Here is a 19,721-nt window from a genome sequence, read left to right as displayed (position 1 = left end):
TCGTATGACGCGATGTTAGATGTTCAGTGTAGTCTATTTTTATTTTTCATCTCGTGATCTATGACAAGTTTCGTAGTAGTAAAATTTATTCTTATCGAAGAAGGAATAATTATTAAGAAAAGGAATGTATTTGAGATCGAATTTTATTATGACTAGACATTAAGTCCACAACTACAAAAGCTGCTGTTGTAGAAATTCATATTATATTTCAACTCTTCACGAGATACTTTGGATTTCGTAGTTTTCACATCTTACAAAAAATATGCAATTTATAGAAAAACTTAAATGTCCAACCCGAACGGTTGACACGTGGAAGCCAAATGGCGGTTACAAAAGGGTCCCCCGGCCCAGTAAATTTTAGGGATCCATAACATAAAAGAGTTTTAAAAAATTAGTAAATTATGATAAAAGTCCTTATAACATAAATATATTTGGGGACCTGGTGGGAAAGAATAAAATATTTTAGGTTCTTTCCCACTTTTATATTTTCCAAAATATAACTCAAAAGATTTTAAAAGGTAGATTTTTGATTTGTGACTAAATAAATTTTCTTGCAAATCAAGCTGACAGTTAAACTAAATCATTGCAGTAATTCCTGGTCTTAATCAAAAGAACGATGCTATTTTACATACCTATTACCCAACATTATTTATAAAGTTATCCATGTTCATTTAAGATCCAATTAGAATTTAAGTAAGTACCTACTGCTATCTCTATGAGTATTTTGATATTATGGCAGAAATATTTGCCTGACACCTACAGTAAACGTGAAACTATACTTTCAAATAGTCTACAGTCAATTGCTACAGAACCTTACGACTGTACAGTGGCAACAATATGCTCTTATTATTTTTTCTTTACGGCTGAAGTGTGCCGGGCATTGTGCCCTTGTCAGAGGGCAGTGAGAGAGTTTATTGTGTTCCTTAGGTACATGTGCGTTCTGGATTAGTTGAAAATATGATAGCTTGCATTAAATTCAAGACAAGTATTTTTTTAATTCTTAGGTATTGTTTTTATTTAAATCATTAAATTGTGTTATACATGCAACACCTATATTCAAGTTGTCTTAAATGTTTATATAAAGGACAGTTAAGATTCTAAAACGTTTTACCTACATACATTCAAAGGTATTTTGAACAGACATCAAAATACATAGCGCAGAACATAAAACTAAATAGGTGACAACTAAATCATCGCACCATATGGATTGTCATTCTTTACTTTAAACCGGCCAACTATCAAAACCTTTGAAGTCTTTTGTAAGACAATTTTAAAAACAGTTTTACGATGACTACTGCAAGTAAAAAGACTCACTGAAAAGAGCCGAAACATTAAAAAAAGCTTTCAATTAAAAAGATAGTGACAATGCTGCCAACATTAACAGCGATTCCGCTCCGGAGCGTTCTTTTGATATACGATAGTGTTGTTTGAAGGCAACTCTTGAAGTGGCGGCAAAAAGCAAAGTGACACTCGAAAAAGGCGCGAACTAATATAAACAAGGGTTCTTTTTTCTAGACAAAGACCATAGTGTTCGACCTCGTGCCCATCTGAAGCATATTTTTAAATACGCATTATTATTTATGATAACCACGAAACAGTCTGTTTCCTCTCTCAAAACTTGAAAATAAATGATAAAACTATATTTAATAATTACGTCGCCGCATTTTATAACAATATAGTCAAATGAATAATTGATGACTATAAATCATGATCGTAATTCGCAATAAAACAGTTGGCATAAGATAAAAAAGTTGTCATATCGAGCTATTAGTATACATTTGCATAAATTCTATTACGTAAATTATTACGTACACATATTTAGGTGCGGCGATTTTTTTTTTATTAAAAATTATAATGGTTTGATCAGACAATTGCTACTATTTATAGTCTATTAAAATATATGCTCAAAAAATGGAATACATGCCATATAACAATAGGATGACACTGAGAAAAACAAGTAGGTATAAATTAATTAATTACAGCAGCACTTCTTCATTTTGCATATGAACAAGTGTGTCCCACTTCAGTTCCTGACGTCGTGACGTCATATTCAGCTGTCATGTGTGATAGAAAGGGAGTTGATTAAATGGCGTGAGCACATTCACAGCCGTTGATAACAAGCTAAATTAATCAGAACACGTGTAAACAGTTTGTTAGATAAATCCAGTCAGTACATGAGATATGAGGGGTCTGCTATAGAGGCATCTGCTGTGTGATTTTGGTGATTAGTTTTATGGTTTATAATTTAAAATAAACAACCCATGATTTACAGTTGGAAATCGTATCTTAATTGGTCCAATCTTTTTTATTAGTATCACGGAACATAGCCCTATAAAACGTTTAAATAGAGACATTTATAATTCTTAGCGATGGTACGTCATAACGTATTTTACAAACGCTCTAAAAGTTGTTTGTTTGCTTTTTTTCCGCCTCCTTCCGAAATGAAGACATTAAGAATAAGTGATTGTTTAGAAAACGATGCATTTTCGTAAACGACGGAGGCGGTTAATGGATTTTTTATTTTCCTATGCCGCGTTTAACTTAGGGTGTTTAGTTTACGCAGCTTTACCGATAACTGAGTTTAGAATGGACTGCTCTTTTAAATTTGTATTCGTTTCGTTTCTAGGTTATCAGGCGAAGTCAACACAAGTCCTTGCGAATCGGAATCAACGTCTGACTCTCCACCTTCATTGCTGCAGGATGCATCACTACCAGCTCTTTTAGTATCGGGAGCTACAACATTGTTTCAAAATACAAATACTTCAACAAATACTGCATTAAGTCTGACGTCTGTAGACAATCTTGGCTTAGCAAACTCAGAAGTAGAAAGTTGTAGTTTACCGAACGGATGCGTGACGAGCTCTTCACTAGCCGGTCTGGCTTTGCCCTTAACGTCAACTGGCGGATTGTGTTCAACAACATCATCGTCAGCAGTTGCCTGGTTGATGAATGAGGATAGCACGGGTAAGTAAAATATAAAACCTTGCTCATATTTTTTTACACCAGCGGTCTATTATAAGGAATTATGTGTAATATTCTGACGGCCGACTGGCGCAGTAGGCAGCAACCTTGCATTCTGAGTCCAAGGCCGTGGGTTCGATTCCCACAACTGGAAAAGGTTTGTGTGATGAACATGAATGTTTTTCAGTGTCTGGGTGTTTATCTTTATATATTATAAGTATTTATGTATATTATTCATAAAAATATTCATAAGTCATCTTAGTACCCATAACACAAGCTCTACTTTGCGGCTAGATGGCGATGTGTGTATTGTCGTAGTACATTTATTTTATATTATTATTTACTAGCTGACCCGTGCAATTTCGTCTGCACCAAATCGATTATTACCGGAAAACACAAATAAAATGACATTTTCTAAAAATGAATCCTAGCTAGATCGATTTATCGCCCCCGAAACCCCCTGTATACTAAATTTCATGAAAATCGTTGGAGCCGATTTCGAGATTCCAATTATAAATATACAAGAATTGCTCGTTTAAAAATATAAGATTCATTTATAACAGTCGCCGTAACTGTCAATTTTTAAAGATTCACAAACAAATGAATGAATACCTAATACATATTAGTTAGTTTAGCGAAAGCTGCTATCGGAAGATAAGTGTACCAATATAACTGACAAGAGCTATCAACAATTTTCATTCAGTGTTTCAGTATATTAATTTAAATACCAGTAGATTCTTGAGACATGCTCGTAAATAATCACATAGCTAGCCCAATTTTTATTTGTTTTAGGAGGTGGTGTTAAGAGCGAGGTCCGAAGCCCAGGGCTTTGCGAAGCAGACGTGGCGTTATACGGAGAAACCTTACCCTACGACCAGTCCACATTACCCTACCAGTATTATAATAGGTAAGATTTCGTCTTCCATATTAGTTAGCCGTTTGATTTTCGTCTCATTATCATCATATTTGGACTTTCGTATAATTTTTTAATAAAAAAATATCATCATAAAATTTTCTATGACTCACAATTTAATATAATAAATCTGTAAAAACGAACGGAACGTTCACGAAATCAGTTTAAGTTTTTAGGTTGTTGGGCCTAATAAGATTGACTAAATGTTTCTATTGGGCCACCGTTAATGTGTACCGCAATCCAATAATAAAAGAGGTTAACGAACGTTATAGGATTTGACGGAAGCCTAAAAAGACGGTTTATCGAAAATTAATGATGAGCCACATAGAAATAACTTTAATTAATAATAAAACTTTGATTAGTAGTTGATACGCAAAATTAAAAACTGCTTCAAATTGGAAAATTTCTGTATCTTGTTGGGATAATTTTAAAAGTACCTATATTTTTTTACCAACATTAATGATAAAAAAATTTACCGGCACAGGTTCAAATGTTGTGTTGAGGTTGATGTGTATTTAAATAGTACATACGAGTAGTTTGACGAGTAGATTTCGATGACGGGCAGAGGCAATTTGGGAATTTATAATTTCTGAATTTTCTCTGGTCTTGTCTGGTCTTATAGAACGTATTTACTTATCTGGGCTAAAGGACTCTAGTACCTTTAAAAATAGTATGTCATCAGTGATATACTGCCACCAGTAATTTAACATTTATAAATATTAATGGATGAAATTTTATCGATGTAAGCTTTGCATAAAAAAGCTTCTAATTCCCCAGTATGCAACAGTATGGGGGCGGTGGAACAGCGTCGTCATACGTTGGGTCGACTCTGTACAACCAACCCTACGCTGCGTACCCGCCAGCGCACAACTCTAATAACAGGTAAATATTTTTAGAAAAACTGTTATTTATATTAAATGGAATCAGCCATGACTTTGTGGAAATACATGACGTACAATGAACATTAAGCTTTGTTTTATGAAACAAATCAGAGTGGCAAGATCCTAGCTCATGTTTATTGTAGTACTAAATCATATTTACTTAATATTTCTAAAACAGGATTTGGGGAAAATACATAAAGAACGTGTGTGTTACTAAGTAAGAAGTTAGAAGTTGTACGTACTTCTTTGGCGAAACAAGATAAAAATCTTTTCGAAAAATTTATCTTTCGTGTTATTCTTGCCTTTGTAGAAAAAACAACACTCATAATAGAAAAATGGTATTGTTTGAATGATTGAAAGTCAACTGTCAAACCTTTTTTAGAAAAACTACAATGTTGACTATAGCTAACTTCATTGTGTCGGTTTATTGTGACGGTGTGCGCGCGCATCTTAAAAATTTACTCTCACTTTTTTCCTAACGCGCCAAAAGAAGTATAACTTCAATAATTAAGAAACAGTCGCTAATTTTTATTTTCCTGTCGGTTTTACAGGTCGTCGTGCAAAGCGACGCCCACCTATCTGAGCTATGGCGTTGGCAGCATGGGTACCGTGCCTGGTAACTTCGCCACGCAACCTTCACCATACGCCTACCCTTCATACAATGGTGGTTTGACGCAATCCTTTCCTAACAGTCAACAGGTACCTAACTTAATATTTACAGCATTTATTATATTTTACAAATTATTTATGAATAACATTTTATTGAATCTACCAAAAAACAGAGATGTTAACTGACAATGTAACGTATTAATAATTTACAATACATTTTCGTTTATTATGTTATATAGACGCATGGTGTCTTTTTTTTTAATTTTTAAAGAGGAAAATTCCATGATACTTACTTTGGCGTAACTTTAGTCAGTTCCGCATCGGAAGATCTCAAGTGGATCATAATTTTTCATTTATTCTCCGCTTAACTTTTCCAATTCAACCAAACAAACTCTTCAGATTTATAATATAAGTATAGATATCTATAACGATCTATAATTTGATATATTTTTTTTTAAATACAACTAACAATTATTTGAGTCATGTAAAGAAATGTACTTTGTTGGGCAGGAATACAGCAGTTACGCGGCGGGATATGCGGACCACAGTGTAGCACAATATGGCGGTTACTACGCCACTCCTAGTTACTCGCCCTATGTAAGCTCACCAAGTAGCAGTGGAAGTGCTGGCCATACTTCATATCATCTAGGTGGCACTTTATCAGGTATTTTTTTAGTATTGAATATATTTCAGACACTGTTTATAGTGCTGTATAGTGCTAATAAAGTGCTAAAAAATAGCTTAATATTATTTTCTTTGAGATGGTGATAACAAAATTACCCGGCTAAGTTTGTTGTAGGCACTTCTTAGACCAGGGCGCGTTTGGAACCCTCATAGCTTTAGGTTTAAATTGCCGAACGAAGTTATCACTATTGATAGGCCTAAATGAATTTTTGAATTTGAATTTTGTATCTACACAAGTTACTTCTGCTTCAAACTAATCCAATACACTTCACCAGTATCGAGGAATATTGTTGATTTTAATTTAATCGATTATGTTTCACAAATTATCGATATTTTTCTTTCTTTCACATCCCTAGTGTAAAGTATTTTGGCGTAGGCACACAATAAGTGAATTATTTAAATAATATGATTAGTATGTCATAAGAGAATATCTTGAACGCGTCCTAATATATTCAAATGACATCTGCGTCATTGAAAGTCGGTTTGTCAATTTGACAAGCTTGGCATTGGGATTTGACATTTCTTTGTTTACTGTGATGACTTGTTACTGGTTTTAGATAATTTAATTACTTCAAATAGAACCATTAACCATTATTAAACGCAATTAATAGAAATTAGATTCGAAATTCCGTTCAGTTAGTTTTGTTTTGCGGTCGTGTACGTAATATGAATAAGGAAAATCAAAATGTTGATGTCATCAAGCAAGAAGACATCGAAAATGATAATATACAAGGATTTTATAATGATAACTCTGACTATTGGCCTGACTCTGAGAGTGATAACGGTAATTTATGAGTAATATTCATATATAGTTACTTTGGTAAACATAACCTATGTTGTAGACTGGTGTAACCTATGATTAACTCCCAAAACCTAAGTGGTAACTTGATATATTCTTACCATTTATGGGCATTACGCTGTGAGCAAAAGTTTCGCACCAATTTTTTTGTTTCTTGTTAATTTAATTTATTGTATCAATTTCTCTAACACAACATTCCTGATGAAACTTTAGGTGTCAAAATTAACTATTTTTTTTTTCAAAATTTCAAAATTAATTATTTTTAAATAAACATATGTAGTTGCTTCTCTTTAAAAAAAAAGAGAAGCAACTACATATGTTTGTGAATTCCCCAATAAAGTTAGTTTTTGCCCTCGTGAACAGTTCTCTTGTATTAAAATTCCCTGGCATCAAAGGTTTTAAAATTTTTAGGATTAATAAAAATTGGTGACAAACTTCGCTTAAACGCTGCGTCGTAGAAGCCCTCCAGATGTTAAAAGCATCTCCTGCTAAGTGGTAAAAATATAGATGATGCTTAAAATAAACATAATCATCATCATTCGAAACCTATAACTGACCTACTACAGGGCACAGGTTTCCTATCAGTATTAGGAGAGGCTAAGGCGAAGGCCACCATGCTAGCCAAGTGCAGATTGCTAGAGTTCAGATGCCTTCGAGAACAATATAAGAACTCTCAGAAATGCAGGTTAAAAAAAAACTATTCTTGTTACAGAGTCTCCATCGTCAATGCTGCCAACTTTAACTGACACTCCGCTTTCTCCAATCAAAAATGAAGTCCATGCTGCAAGTAGGAGATGTAGAGAAAATTCTGGGTAAGATAAATATCATAACTGACCAATGATTAGAATACATTTGTCACCACCTCTCCTTTTCCCGGGGTTTTCTACAAGGCAACTAAGGGAATATAATGGATAATGGCTGCAAAAACGAGAGGCACCCTTTCGTTCTACTATTACCATCTACTGAGATCACCCATCCTGCCCAGTGTGGTGATTTTGGGCAAATTGGGAGAGACACCTTTAACCAGCAGTGGACTGTTATAGGCTATGAATGATGATGAACATACATTAATTATCAATAGTTCCCTATGAAACAAGTGTGTATAACTTGAAATAAGTTTAGGTTGCGCAAAAGGAGTTATATATTCTAACTGAACCAACAGTAAAATATTTATTGCAATATTAGTTTGAAGTATATAGTTTGAATTTCTCATTAGTATTTTTAACTGTATGATTTTTTAAGATGCATATGAACTGTACATATTTTACTGGTATAGTTACACATGGACATATTATATATAAAAGAGAAAGTGTGTGGGTATGTTCAGTATAGGCTCCGAAACGGCTGGACCAATTTCAATGAAACTTTCAGGGAATCTCCGGATTGACCTGGTGAATCCTGTAAAGTTTGGTGACAATCGGATCACTCCTATTTTTGAACTGTCAAATACAGCTTTTTTCACTATGATGATATTCTATTGTTGGGTGTACATGGGTGTAGATAATGATCTTCACCCGCTCAAGAAGAGAATAGAAGAGAATGAATACGGAGAGAAAAAAATGCTTTAATATATTATGAGACTTAAATTAAAAATTTTATGATGTAAGTTTATTGTTTAAATACAATAAAGCAAAATATATCCCGGCGAAGCGGGCTGGGTACGCTATTAGTTCTTATTTATGCAGCTTCATTGTTCCCCTTACTTAATTAAAACCTAAAATGCTTAGGAATCAATTGTTGCTCAAGGTTAAATTATTTCCTGGCTACCTATAAACACAAATTATGAGAGTTAAAATTAAACTTATATATCAGTTGTTCACCTTCTTCGTTATGATATATAAAAACCTGACAAATGTCTTATAATATGTAATTTTTTTTTTCAGTGAAAGCACAGTAAGCAGATCAAGAGGCAGAGGTAGACGTAACACATCTTCATCACCAGCGCAACATGTCCCTGAACCAGCTACAGATAGAGTTTTTATATGGGATCTTGATGAAACAATAATCATCTTCCACACTCTACTCACAGGCACATATGCAACTAAATATAATAAAGTAAGTCTTCTACATTCTGATAGTTGCATGGTGTAAATTATTCTATTTACTCCAGGCTTAACTTAATCCAACAAAAACATAATGTACTGTATAGTGTGGGTCATTTCACCTAGCGCACAAATTCTGTGGTAACCGTTTGTCTTCCTGTGGTAAAATATAGCCTATGTTGTTGTCTTTTCAAGTACTGGTTGCTTATTTAGGGTGTTAAGCAAGGAAAAACAGGAAAAACAAACAAAAAAACTCAACAACTCTTTTGCATTTTTAACATTAGTTGGACTTCCACCACACAAAGACAGAGCAGAGATTTGAATTAAACTAAAAAAACGAAAAAATTTGTTTTGTTAGTAATTGATAATTTTTTTTAACTAAGCAAGAAAGGCTTGTAGGTAAAGGTGGTCCCTTTAAAATACTTAACCCAACATGCATGCAGTGTTAAACTACTATTAGCTGATTGACGATTTTTTAGGGTATATCAATTGCAGGCGTTAATCATTATACAATTTTTTACTCATGATAAATATACTACGACAATACACACATGAACATCTAGCCTCTATACAATTCTTTGTGCTAGTTATGTTGTTTTATAGCTTAAGTTCATAATTAATGTTATCATTGTTTCAGGATACCCAACAGATAGTGCAATTAGGTTTTAGAATGGAGGAACTAATATACAGCTTATGTGACATGCATTTCTTCTTCAATGATGTTGAGGTAATTTTCTTTTTTGTCATTAATAAAGAATAATGTATCTGTGCACAGAATTATAAGTATGAAGTGTTACACTTGAGTTTGTGTTTATTTTTTTTATTATAGAGTTAAAATTTCATACTAATGAAAGGAACATAACATTTATACACTCCATTTGTAAGATTAAAATTTTTAAGGTTGATTTCTTATACTATGGACATTGTACTGTTAATGTAGGTCAGCTGCCAAGTTTTTTTGCAAACGCTCAGGTTGGCTAGATAGTTACTTGGAAACCTTACCTTATCTTAGAGAGGTGCATTATAAATATTCATCATAAATCACCATTACAATTACTGGCCCACGAGGGGGCTCCATCCCAGAATGCTAGTAACCCACCACGCTGGCCATTAGCAGATTGGTTGATTTCAAACGTGTTTGAAAACTTAATGGAGAACTCTCAGGCATGCTTTCCTTTATGGTTAAGGCGAGTGATATATAATTGCTTAAATTGTAAATGCTCATAACTCAGAGAAGTTGTAGATGCATGGATGTATGGCAAAGTTTTAAACTTAGGACATCACTGCTTCTTCAAATTTTATACAGAACCAAATGTGTATTCTATCGCCGCTGAATTGTCTTATGTACACCACAGACTGTTCACATCCCAAACCGCATCCCCCCCCCTTGTTTAATTAATGCATTTATTCTTTATTTCTAGGACTGTGACCAGGAACACATAGATGCAGTGGCGGCAGATGACAACGGACAGGACCTTTCCGCATACAATTTCGCCTCTGACGGTTTCCACGCGGGCGCCGCACCCAACACCGGGTTATGTGCGCCTGGTGTACGAGGCGGAGTGGACTGGATGAGAAAATTAGCATTCAGATACAGAAAAATTAAGGATACCTACAATAATTATAGGAATAGGTACGTTTAGGTTATATGTATAACCAGTTGCTGTCCGCGACTTCGTTTTGATTTGTATGCATAAGTTTTTCCCTGACCCCTGATCTACCCCTATGCGAAAAAACATATTGATCTCTTGGTCCATGAAAAACAAAAACAATTTTATCCCTTGGTACATTATTCAGGGATAGAAAAAAGCGTTATGCTTTTCCAGACTATAAATCTATCTCTGTGCTAAATTAAAAACCGTTTATACGTTTTAGCGCGTTTCCGTAACCAAAATCCATATAAACCTTGCAATAATATTAGGGTAGATTTTCTAGTTAATTTCATTCAACAAGTTATATAAATACAAAACATGAAATGAAGTAAAACTTATTATCATCGTAAGAAAATATTAATCATACATTGCGTGGTACCTGAGTGGTGCATGTATTTTGAAACGCCAAGTCAGTCTGTTGGTAGTCACTACAAACAGACTGACTTGACGTTTCAAAAGTGCTTATAAACTTATATTTCAAATAAATGAATTCTGTTTTTCTTTTAATTTAAGCGTCTATCGTATTCCATACCTTTGAGTTGAGTGTACATGCTGTGTGTGTAGATAGGTGTGTGATCACAACGGATGTGCGTCGGAGTAAAAGTCTAAGTTATATCTTTTATCTCTCTCTTGTAACGAAATGGGCCCAAACGTGACACTTCTTATTCCACTCCTAATTCTTGGCTAAGAAATTATCCAATGGCTGCCTAAGACGTTTCATTTCATATATACATTAGATTAATTATTGTTAAGTTAAAAACTTTTGTTACAGTGTTGGAGGTCTCTTAGGGCCAGCAAAAAGAGAACAGTGGTTACAACTGCGAGCGGAGCTAGAACAGGCAACGGACAATTGGCTTACTCTTGCTTGCAAATGTCTCAACATGATCAACTCAAGGTATTTTATAGAGTCTTTTAAACATCACGATCCATTTCCAAATAGCAAAGTTTTATTATAAGTAATTGACGCAGTCAGACAGACAGACATACGCACCAAGCAGATGGCCCACCTGATGGTAAGTGACAACCATCGCATAAAAACAGTGACGCCCTGTGTCCTTCAACCTGAAGCGTAGATGTTACCCTCACGTGTCTGTAATTACACCGGTAACCACACCCTTCAGACCGGAACACAGCATTGAAAAAATGCTGCTTAGCGGCAGAAATAAACATGGCTTTAGTACTACTACCCCTGTTAGCTGGCTATTAATTACAATGGTTTTTAATTCAATCCACAAATTCCCCCATGCTTATATCTGCCGTTAAGCAGCATTGAACACATGCCGCTTAATGGCAGAAATAAGCATGGTGTTAGTAGTTCCCCTGTTAGCGGGCTACTAATTACAATGGTTTTTAATTCAATCCACAGGGAAAATTGCGTGAACGTGCTAGTTACGAACACACAGCTAGTGCCGGCGCTCGCTAAGGTATTGCTCTTTGGCCTCGGCGGAGTTTTCCCGATTGAAAACATCTATTCCGCTACGAAAACAGGTAAATTTATGATTTATCAACTCATTAGTTCCTCCAGTGTAAAATATCGTGTTAACAAACAATTTAACAATAATACTTAACAATAAATTTGTCAAAGGAGATGAGGCAGATTGGGGCATTTTAGTTATTCACTGTACACTAACGACATTATTACCAAAAATCTTCATCTAAATAAAGACTAAATTTTTTTTAAAGTAACGATAGTACGAAATCTTAATGAAAAAGTAATTTTTTAAATATATTTATGTTTTTATGTCAAGGTTGTCTGTCTTGTCAATTGTCTATGGTCAATCTACATGCCACGATTCTAGTGCATATTACTGAAGTTTATTTTGCTAAGAGAGTGAGGACATAAAAAATACTCTTAAAAGTACTAAGCAACACGTCCATTTGGTCAATGTACAAAAAAAATAAGCAAGCTCTATTCAAAATAGCACAATCTCTCTTTGTAAAGAGTTGTAAAATTTTGGTCCCTAAATAATGATAAATATTGGCCAACATCTCTCGCAAAGAGAAGGGTTTAGGTTGTAGACCGTTACGCTGGCTAAGTGCGGATTCCGAACTTATGCCTTTGAGAACATTATGGTGAATTATCAGACATGCTGGTTCCTAACGTTTTCCTTCACCTTAATACAAAGTAATATTTAATTTGTAAAGGAATTTAAAATAACATAATATTATAAAAAAACAATAAAAGTTTTAAGAAAATTTTAAATATTAAATTTTGCTATATTATATTTATAACTTATTTCAATAATAAATTGTTAGCTGCAATAATTTTGTTAATTTATATTGCAGGTAAAGAAACTTGTTTTGAAAAGATTAAGCAGCGGTTCGGCGATCGGTGTACATACGTGGCAATTGGCGATGGTCCCGACGAAGAAGACGCCGCTAAGAAAAAGAATTACCCCTTCTGGAGGATATCGGGCCATTCGGACATCGCTGCGCTCTATAACGCTCTCGACATGGGCTTCTTATGATTTGCTGCTACCCTGGTACTTCGGTTCTCTTAGACTTGAAATTTTTAGAGAATTTATATGGAAATTAAGAATGAAAACCTGTATTAGCCATAAACATATCAGGGTCAGGGTATTCTAGTCTCCGGAACCGAGTAGTCCGTCAAGGTTGACGTGTCACATCACGTATCATTTATCACGCATACCTATTAAAGTATCATTGGGCATTCAGTATATTTCTTACCTTTGCGTATATTCTAATCTTTACAAAAAAAACCTTATCTAGCTCTACCTCTACCTCTCTTCTACCTCCAGCTCTATTCTGTGTAATAAACAATAAACTTACATTATACCTATAGTAAAATGAAAAATGTAGTATGTATAAATTGAGTAAAAGAAAGACCGTCAGAGCTCTTTTGACGAGATGCGCTGTTTACTTTTATATCAAAGGTTTCACATTTGGTTTCACAATTTTGGCAGGTGATGCCAAAATCGACAAACCATGCATACGTCAGTACATATCCCTGGTCAATTAAAGTCATACAAATTTACTCGCGATATTCTTGTCCCCGACGGAATTGACCCTGATCCTGATAAGTATAGACTTTATGGACTTTTTCGTTTATTTAGACTATACAACATCGAGGCTAATTTCAGAAATTACTTATCATATTGAAGGTCCTTTTGAACATTTTGGAACAAACTATAATATGTAGTAATTCTGTGGTCATACTCATTTTTATTCTACTTCTGTGTGGCGGTGGCATTGCATCTTGCAATGCAGTGCATCTTAAAATGCCCTTTGTGGTAACATCCCATAAAGGCTCCAAGTCTGCTATTACTCAAAATCAAAGTCAAAAATATCTTTATTCAAGTATAGGAAATTGTTATCTTCTTAGCATCAGGTGGGCCATCTGCTTAGACCGTTAATTAAAAGAGTGCATTGCTGATCAGAAATATACCGCCACAAACTTCTTTGACTGTTTGTTTCACATAATCTTTTCTAATATTATAAAGAGGAAATATTTTTTTGTTTGCTTGCTACAAATATAAAACCGATTTTGACATTTCCTTTAGAAAGCTAAATTTTTCACAAAGTAACAAGGTCTATAATTTTTTTCAAAAAAATTTAATATCCTTAAGAAATTGCAATAATGTGACACCTATTAATAGTACATAAAAGTTATGTAATGCATGATTTAAGTACTTATTAGTATTTTAATACGGTAATTTTTTCATTCAGTATTTGCGTTTCTATTTTATGTCATTGATCGAGATCGTCGGATATATTACAATAGCAGACTTTGGCCTCCGACTGCTGGTATATTAAATGACTAAAGATTTCCGATAGTGGTGGCATTTTGACGATTAAACCATATCAATAACCTATATACTATAGCCTTAGTAGTACATATGCTCGCTCGCAATCGAGGAGTCGTGGTAGTTTTAAAAACTGTATCGTCAAAGTAAAATGGACTTAATAACACTCGTTTTAGAGTCGCCAATCCTGTACTACTGAAGTTTTTTACAAACGTTCTATCAAAAGTAAGAGATGAAAAATTGTAGGCATATTTGAGCTTTAAATTTATTCAAATAAGACCCATTTTACTCCGATGTTCGAGTATGTACATACTAGGAAACGATTCCTCGATTAGCGAGAAAATCTTGTACTAAAGCTACAGTGAGTACATTTTTACTATTAAGTACATTTTTGTATTCGTTTTGTAAGTTTTTGAGCTTTCACATTTCTCTGCAATGATAACTTATGATTTAGTTTAAAGCTCAAAGTCAGCTCAAAACATGCGACGGCGAACGTTTCTAGATATTTTTTGTAAATATTTATTCAATTGTAGTTCAATAAAAAATACGTTAGGATTATTCTAATTCCATTCCTACTACGTAAGTTTTTATAAATTCTATACAATGTACAGATTATTTTTATTTTTTAGTAACTAAAATTTAAAGTACAGACATTTAGATTCCAGGAAACTTTTTGCTTTTTAGTCTTTTGCTGATGAAATTGATTTAATCGATTCTCAACCTTAAACAGTTAAAACATTTACACTTTAACTTATATTTATAATATTTGCTTTGGGATTGAGTTGTAAACGTGTGAAGATGCATTTCATACATGCATAAACGCAGTGGCTACCTTAAATGGCCCGAATTTCCCCATCCCAACCGACGACCTCACTGGCGTAGTCGTGAGCACTGTGGTAACTCCCGGATTCGATCCCCGGGATTCCGACAAATACGTGCCGCGTGGTACGACAGTGTGTAGGATTGCACATCGCTTACCACGAGGTGTGATTGCGTACAAGAAAAGAAAATAAAAATTATGCCTATTTAACAGGCACTTATAATATTTTACCCACAGAATGCTGGCCAAATTTTTGATACTACCTATTCCGCGCAAAACCATGTGCCAGCCACTGATCTAATCACCATCATTCATTCATGTTATTAAATAGTATTTCTATAATGCACAATAAATTATCAGAATACAAGTTTAGAAAACTTTTCTCAAAAAATAGCATCAAAATCGGTTGTTATATGAAGCAGTAACTAGAGGGAGTGCAGGGAAAACCTGTTGCTATCTCACTCGCACTACAGTTCGTAACGTATAAGATGCTACTTCGTGCTTCTTTTTCTGTTTTTTTATAATTATCTGATATGTATTTGTTTTCTACTTTACATTATGTTCAAACTAACTAATTGTAACCCTTCTTTGCGTACGAAAACAAATTTAAATTATCTTTACGTTATTTGCGTTAGAGAAAAAAGAGACAGTTAGTATTTGAGTTCTTTCGTAGATACGCAAATAAAGTTGATTTTTTTTCGGTTCGTTGGCCTATGTTAAAAAAACTGATTTGAGAAACTAGAAACTTTATGTACTGTATGTGTGTAATTTTAGTAACAGCGACTCAATTATTACGTACAGACTTCTAAACAAAGTCGCTTTGTAAAAAAAACCCTATCTCATTTTATATTACATATATTATGTTAATTTAAATTAAGCTAAATATTTACTGCCAAATAGCTGACAATATACTGCAATATTTAAAAAATGTTATTCTACGTTAAACACTACTATATTAATGCTTTTTGATGTTTTTTCAATGTACAGATGTTATTTTGTAGTCATACTTTCGACAGCTGTAATATGTTTTGTGTTTAACATCATTCTGATGTATCTGAAATATGTATCTTTGTAATTTGGATTGTACACTTGTGTTTGTGGCTTAAGGGTCTTTTAAAATTGGGGTGAGAAACGCACGGGACTCGAGCAGTCAACTTTCAAATCATTGTTAGATACAGAACGTTCACAGTTAAAACTTCTACTTAAATTAAGACACATGTTCAATTCGCGCATGTGAAATTGCGTCAGTTTGAAATTCAATAGCAATTCGCTGTCTCGCTTAGACAGCGAATATTTGCTTGTCGCGTTCCGTGTAGGATACGCCTCAGTTTCATGAAGCCCCTGAAATGGCCCTGGCTGGACTGCCTCGTTGCAAAACTTATCTCCAGATCATTGTATTATTATTGATAGATAACTTTTTATTTCGCCAGTTGTAATAGTTTAGAAGAAATCGACATCGAACATAGTTTTCCAATACCAAATCCTAATACCTAAGGGTCTTGATTTTATCTACAGCTAAGTTAACATAGAAGCCTAGGTAGATACAGTTTGACCATTCGCACATATTGTGTCGCACACATTTTATTTTCAGATTAGTTTAAAATTTGGATGGCTTTGTTTTTACCTTTCGCTCGCAATGCTAACTGTACGTACAATTTCATAAGCACGCAGATCTAAGTAAGTATTAAACTATTATTTTTGTTTAGTACTTTTTGCACTGAAAGTGCATAAATATATAAAATAATTATAATTTTATGCTATGTAATTTTATTTGTCATATCCTAAAGTTACAAAAGAAATTTCAAAAAATGTAAATACAGTTCAAATATTAGATTTAAAAGAAATATAGCTAATATGCTAGTGATATAAAATTTGATTAAAAAGTTATGATTAATCGAGTTGTAAATAAAAATATATTATTTGATGATTATTTTTGATTGTTTTACTTCCTTTTCTATAACTACGTTGGTCTTCCAAACTTTCTCGGAAGGAGGACTATGGAACTTATGAAAAAACTATTATGATGGAGTTGGAAACATTCCGATAAAAAGCTAGCGCCACATTAGAAACTTTTATTTCATAACATTCTCTTTCTGCACAACCTGGTGGTCTCTAATCTTAAAACTTATAAAGACATAATCCTAATTTTTTTTATTCTTCTGTATTTTTTGTGCGCAAATAAAGAGTATAGAAAAATAAATAATCTATAAGCTCAAAACGACTTAAACACCGTAACTATAAAACCGCACGTGTGGACATTGAAAGTACCTTTGCTTCCGCACTGGTACTTTCCATGAATAAGTATACAAAGACGTTTACTTGGTATTATATAACTTATAGTGTACCTACACACTATAGTCGTAAATATATTAGTATAATTTAAACACAATCGTACGTAAAACGCTATTTATTGTAAACACAGGTAATAATTAAACAGACAAAGCTAATTTATCCATTAAGAACGTCTTGCTACTTGCTACTTTCGTTTTAGTTTACACAACGTGTAGAGGCTATATTTTCATCGAATTAAGGGCCAATTTCACCAATAAAGTCGCAACAAGGCGTCAGCCAGTGGGGCATCAAAAACAACAGGAATGTTATCATAATTTACGTTTTATGACATTCATTTGACAGACCATCAATAAATAAAGCGTCAGGCGAAAGACTCGCATTACTGTATGGTTGAAAAGACCAAAAAATAGGTTTGTTTTTTATTACGCTAGTCCTCCAGAAGTATTTAGAAAAAAAGGTGAACGAAAAAGGTATTAATACGATGAAAAGTTTTTTTTTTTTTAATATAATATCTACAAAGACGGTGGCAAAAATAAAGAATAGTAGATTTGTTTGCTTTTAATTTTAATAATAAAGGCCAGCTATTTTATTGGTAGGTTCAAAAAACTCAGATAGTAGTCGTTGGATTCATAAGAAATTTTTACACAACGCTATCTCGATATTTTGCTATAGTACCACTGAAGTAATTTTCCAAATACTGAATTTCAAATAACGATGTCTAACTTTATGAACCGACAGTACCTAATAGTCTGTTATATATTTAACGGACCTTTATACCAGCAATTAACTTTAGCGGCCCGTCAGGTGGGATAACCACTTGTTGCTGGGGGTGGAAAACTCGTTTAGACCAACAGTCCGTAAAACACTTAGCACGCGCTCTCTAAATTATCAAACATTCGTTGGTAAAGTCGGCCCTAAGAATTACAATTTAGGTTAATCTTTCCAATTGGTGGTTAAACTTTACTTCACATGTTCTAAAATAGCCTATGTGAAGATAAATAAATTAAAATTCACTATCAACTTGTAATTTTTATTTGAGGTAGTTTCAAAATGGTATTTTGTTGGCTTATTGCCACTTTCAGCGTGTAAATTGCACTTCCGCTGAACAGATCACACTCATGTATACATATAGTATATGTATATTTTATTTATGGTCACATGCCAAAAGAATAACTTTGAAACTCAACTTAATACACTCTCGTTTTTTCAAAAAGCTAAAATAAAAATAATATTAAATAAAAATAGATACAAAACTACTTACAGTTTTCCGTTTGTTTCGCTCGTCGCCAATTTAATGTACTCACTCACTATAGTCATAAATATTACATTTATGACGTTTTATTGTAAACACACAAAGCTAATATATCCACTACGTATTGCTTCTACCGCTGCCGATACTCAGCCACAGAACAATATTACTCCAAGGAGGAAACTGCAACTGATCCCCAATCACTATATACACAATAGTAAATCTTGCAATCACTGCTGTCAAAAGCGAGACAGCGAGAATTATACCCCTGCCGGTCTATCGTGACGGCCATATTTATTGTTTTTGCATGTCAACTAGGATATTCTTTTATTGACTTTAGAGGTACCTACATTATTTTCTGCCTGTGAGACTTATCTGTGAAACCGAAACGCTAATAGTTTTTGATTAGACCACTGCCATAGAATTTACTGAATGAAATCAGATACAGCCGTCGGCCCTAAGATCAAAGCAAAATTAAAATCATGTGACTAGTGTCATTTTATGAGGTACCTACGCGTCACTTATTTTAGATACTATGCACGTGTCGGCCTTTTGTTTTCAATAGGGTTGTCATATGTACACACTTATAATGGTTTGAATTAGTTTGTATCGTAAAATAAATATGCTTCTTTTGATTTAATATTTTTGCAGGGTTTTTTTCAAATATACTTTTCAATATACTTATAAACGGTGCAACAGTATTTTGTAATTCGGTTACAATATATGCTATTACACACAAGACTACCAGATGATCAAGTGTAGCAGACGACACAAGCTAAGCTATTGCGCATCTTTACAGCGCAGCAGGGATTTTAGAATAAATATTACCCAGCACCATAAGGCTTTATTGAATGCAGCTTTTATTCCACACAAAACAAAAGTAGGTACAGAAAAAACGCACAACACAGCATATAAATACAATACGGCGGCTTGTATGCTCTTTAGAGAATATGGTTGTATCGTCATCATCATATCAACCCATTACCGGCCCTATACAGGGCACGGGTCTCCTTATGCAATGAGAAAGGTGTAGGCCTTAGTCCAACACGCTGGCC

The 19,721-nt window shown here is 33.9% G+C and overlaps 1 protein-coding gene across 2 annotated transcripts in view; it reads left to right on the top strand.

Moving 5' to 3' along the window:
* LOC120637752 (eyes absent homolog 2) overlaps positions 1 to 16,866 on the top strand; it is a 54,512-nt gene extending 37,646 nt beyond the window's left edge. For both annotated transcript variants that reach the window (XM_039909752.1, XM_039909743.1), the window contains 12 exons: positions 2,627 to 2,964; positions 3,754 to 3,868; positions 4,652 to 4,756; positions 5,307 to 5,454; positions 5,875 to 6,028; positions 7,560 to 7,659; positions 8,731 to 8,902; positions 9,527 to 9,616; positions 10,311 to 10,522; positions 11,314 to 11,436; positions 11,908 to 12,029; positions 12,828 to 16,866. In XM_039909752.1, the coding sequence (XP_039765686.1) occupies positions 2,627 to 2,964; positions 3,754 to 3,868; positions 4,652 to 4,756; positions 5,307 to 5,454; positions 5,875 to 6,028; positions 7,560 to 7,659; positions 8,731 to 8,902; positions 9,527 to 9,616; positions 10,311 to 10,522; positions 11,314 to 11,436; positions 11,908 to 12,029; positions 12,828 to 13,009 (1,861 nt within the window). In that variant the 3' untranslated portion in view covers positions 13,010 to 16,866. The remainder of the gene's footprint in view (positions 1 to 2,626; positions 2,965 to 3,753; positions 3,869 to 4,651; positions 4,757 to 5,306; positions 5,455 to 5,874; positions 6,029 to 7,559; positions 7,660 to 8,730; positions 8,903 to 9,526; positions 9,617 to 10,310; positions 10,523 to 11,313; positions 11,437 to 11,907; positions 12,030 to 12,827) is intronic.
* The last annotated feature ends 2,855 nt before the right edge of the window (positions 16,867 to 19,721 follow it).

This window comes from Pararge aegeria, chromosome 1 (assembly GCF_905163445.1).
Source record: "Pararge aegeria chromosome 1, ilParAegt1.1, whole genome shotgun sequence".
In the NCBI taxonomy this organism is placed as follows: Eukaryota; Metazoa; Arthropoda; class Insecta; order Lepidoptera; family Nymphalidae; genus Pararge; species Pararge aegeria.
Note: the sequence above shows the minus strand (reverse complement) of the source record. Positions and strands in the feature narration are given on the sequence as shown.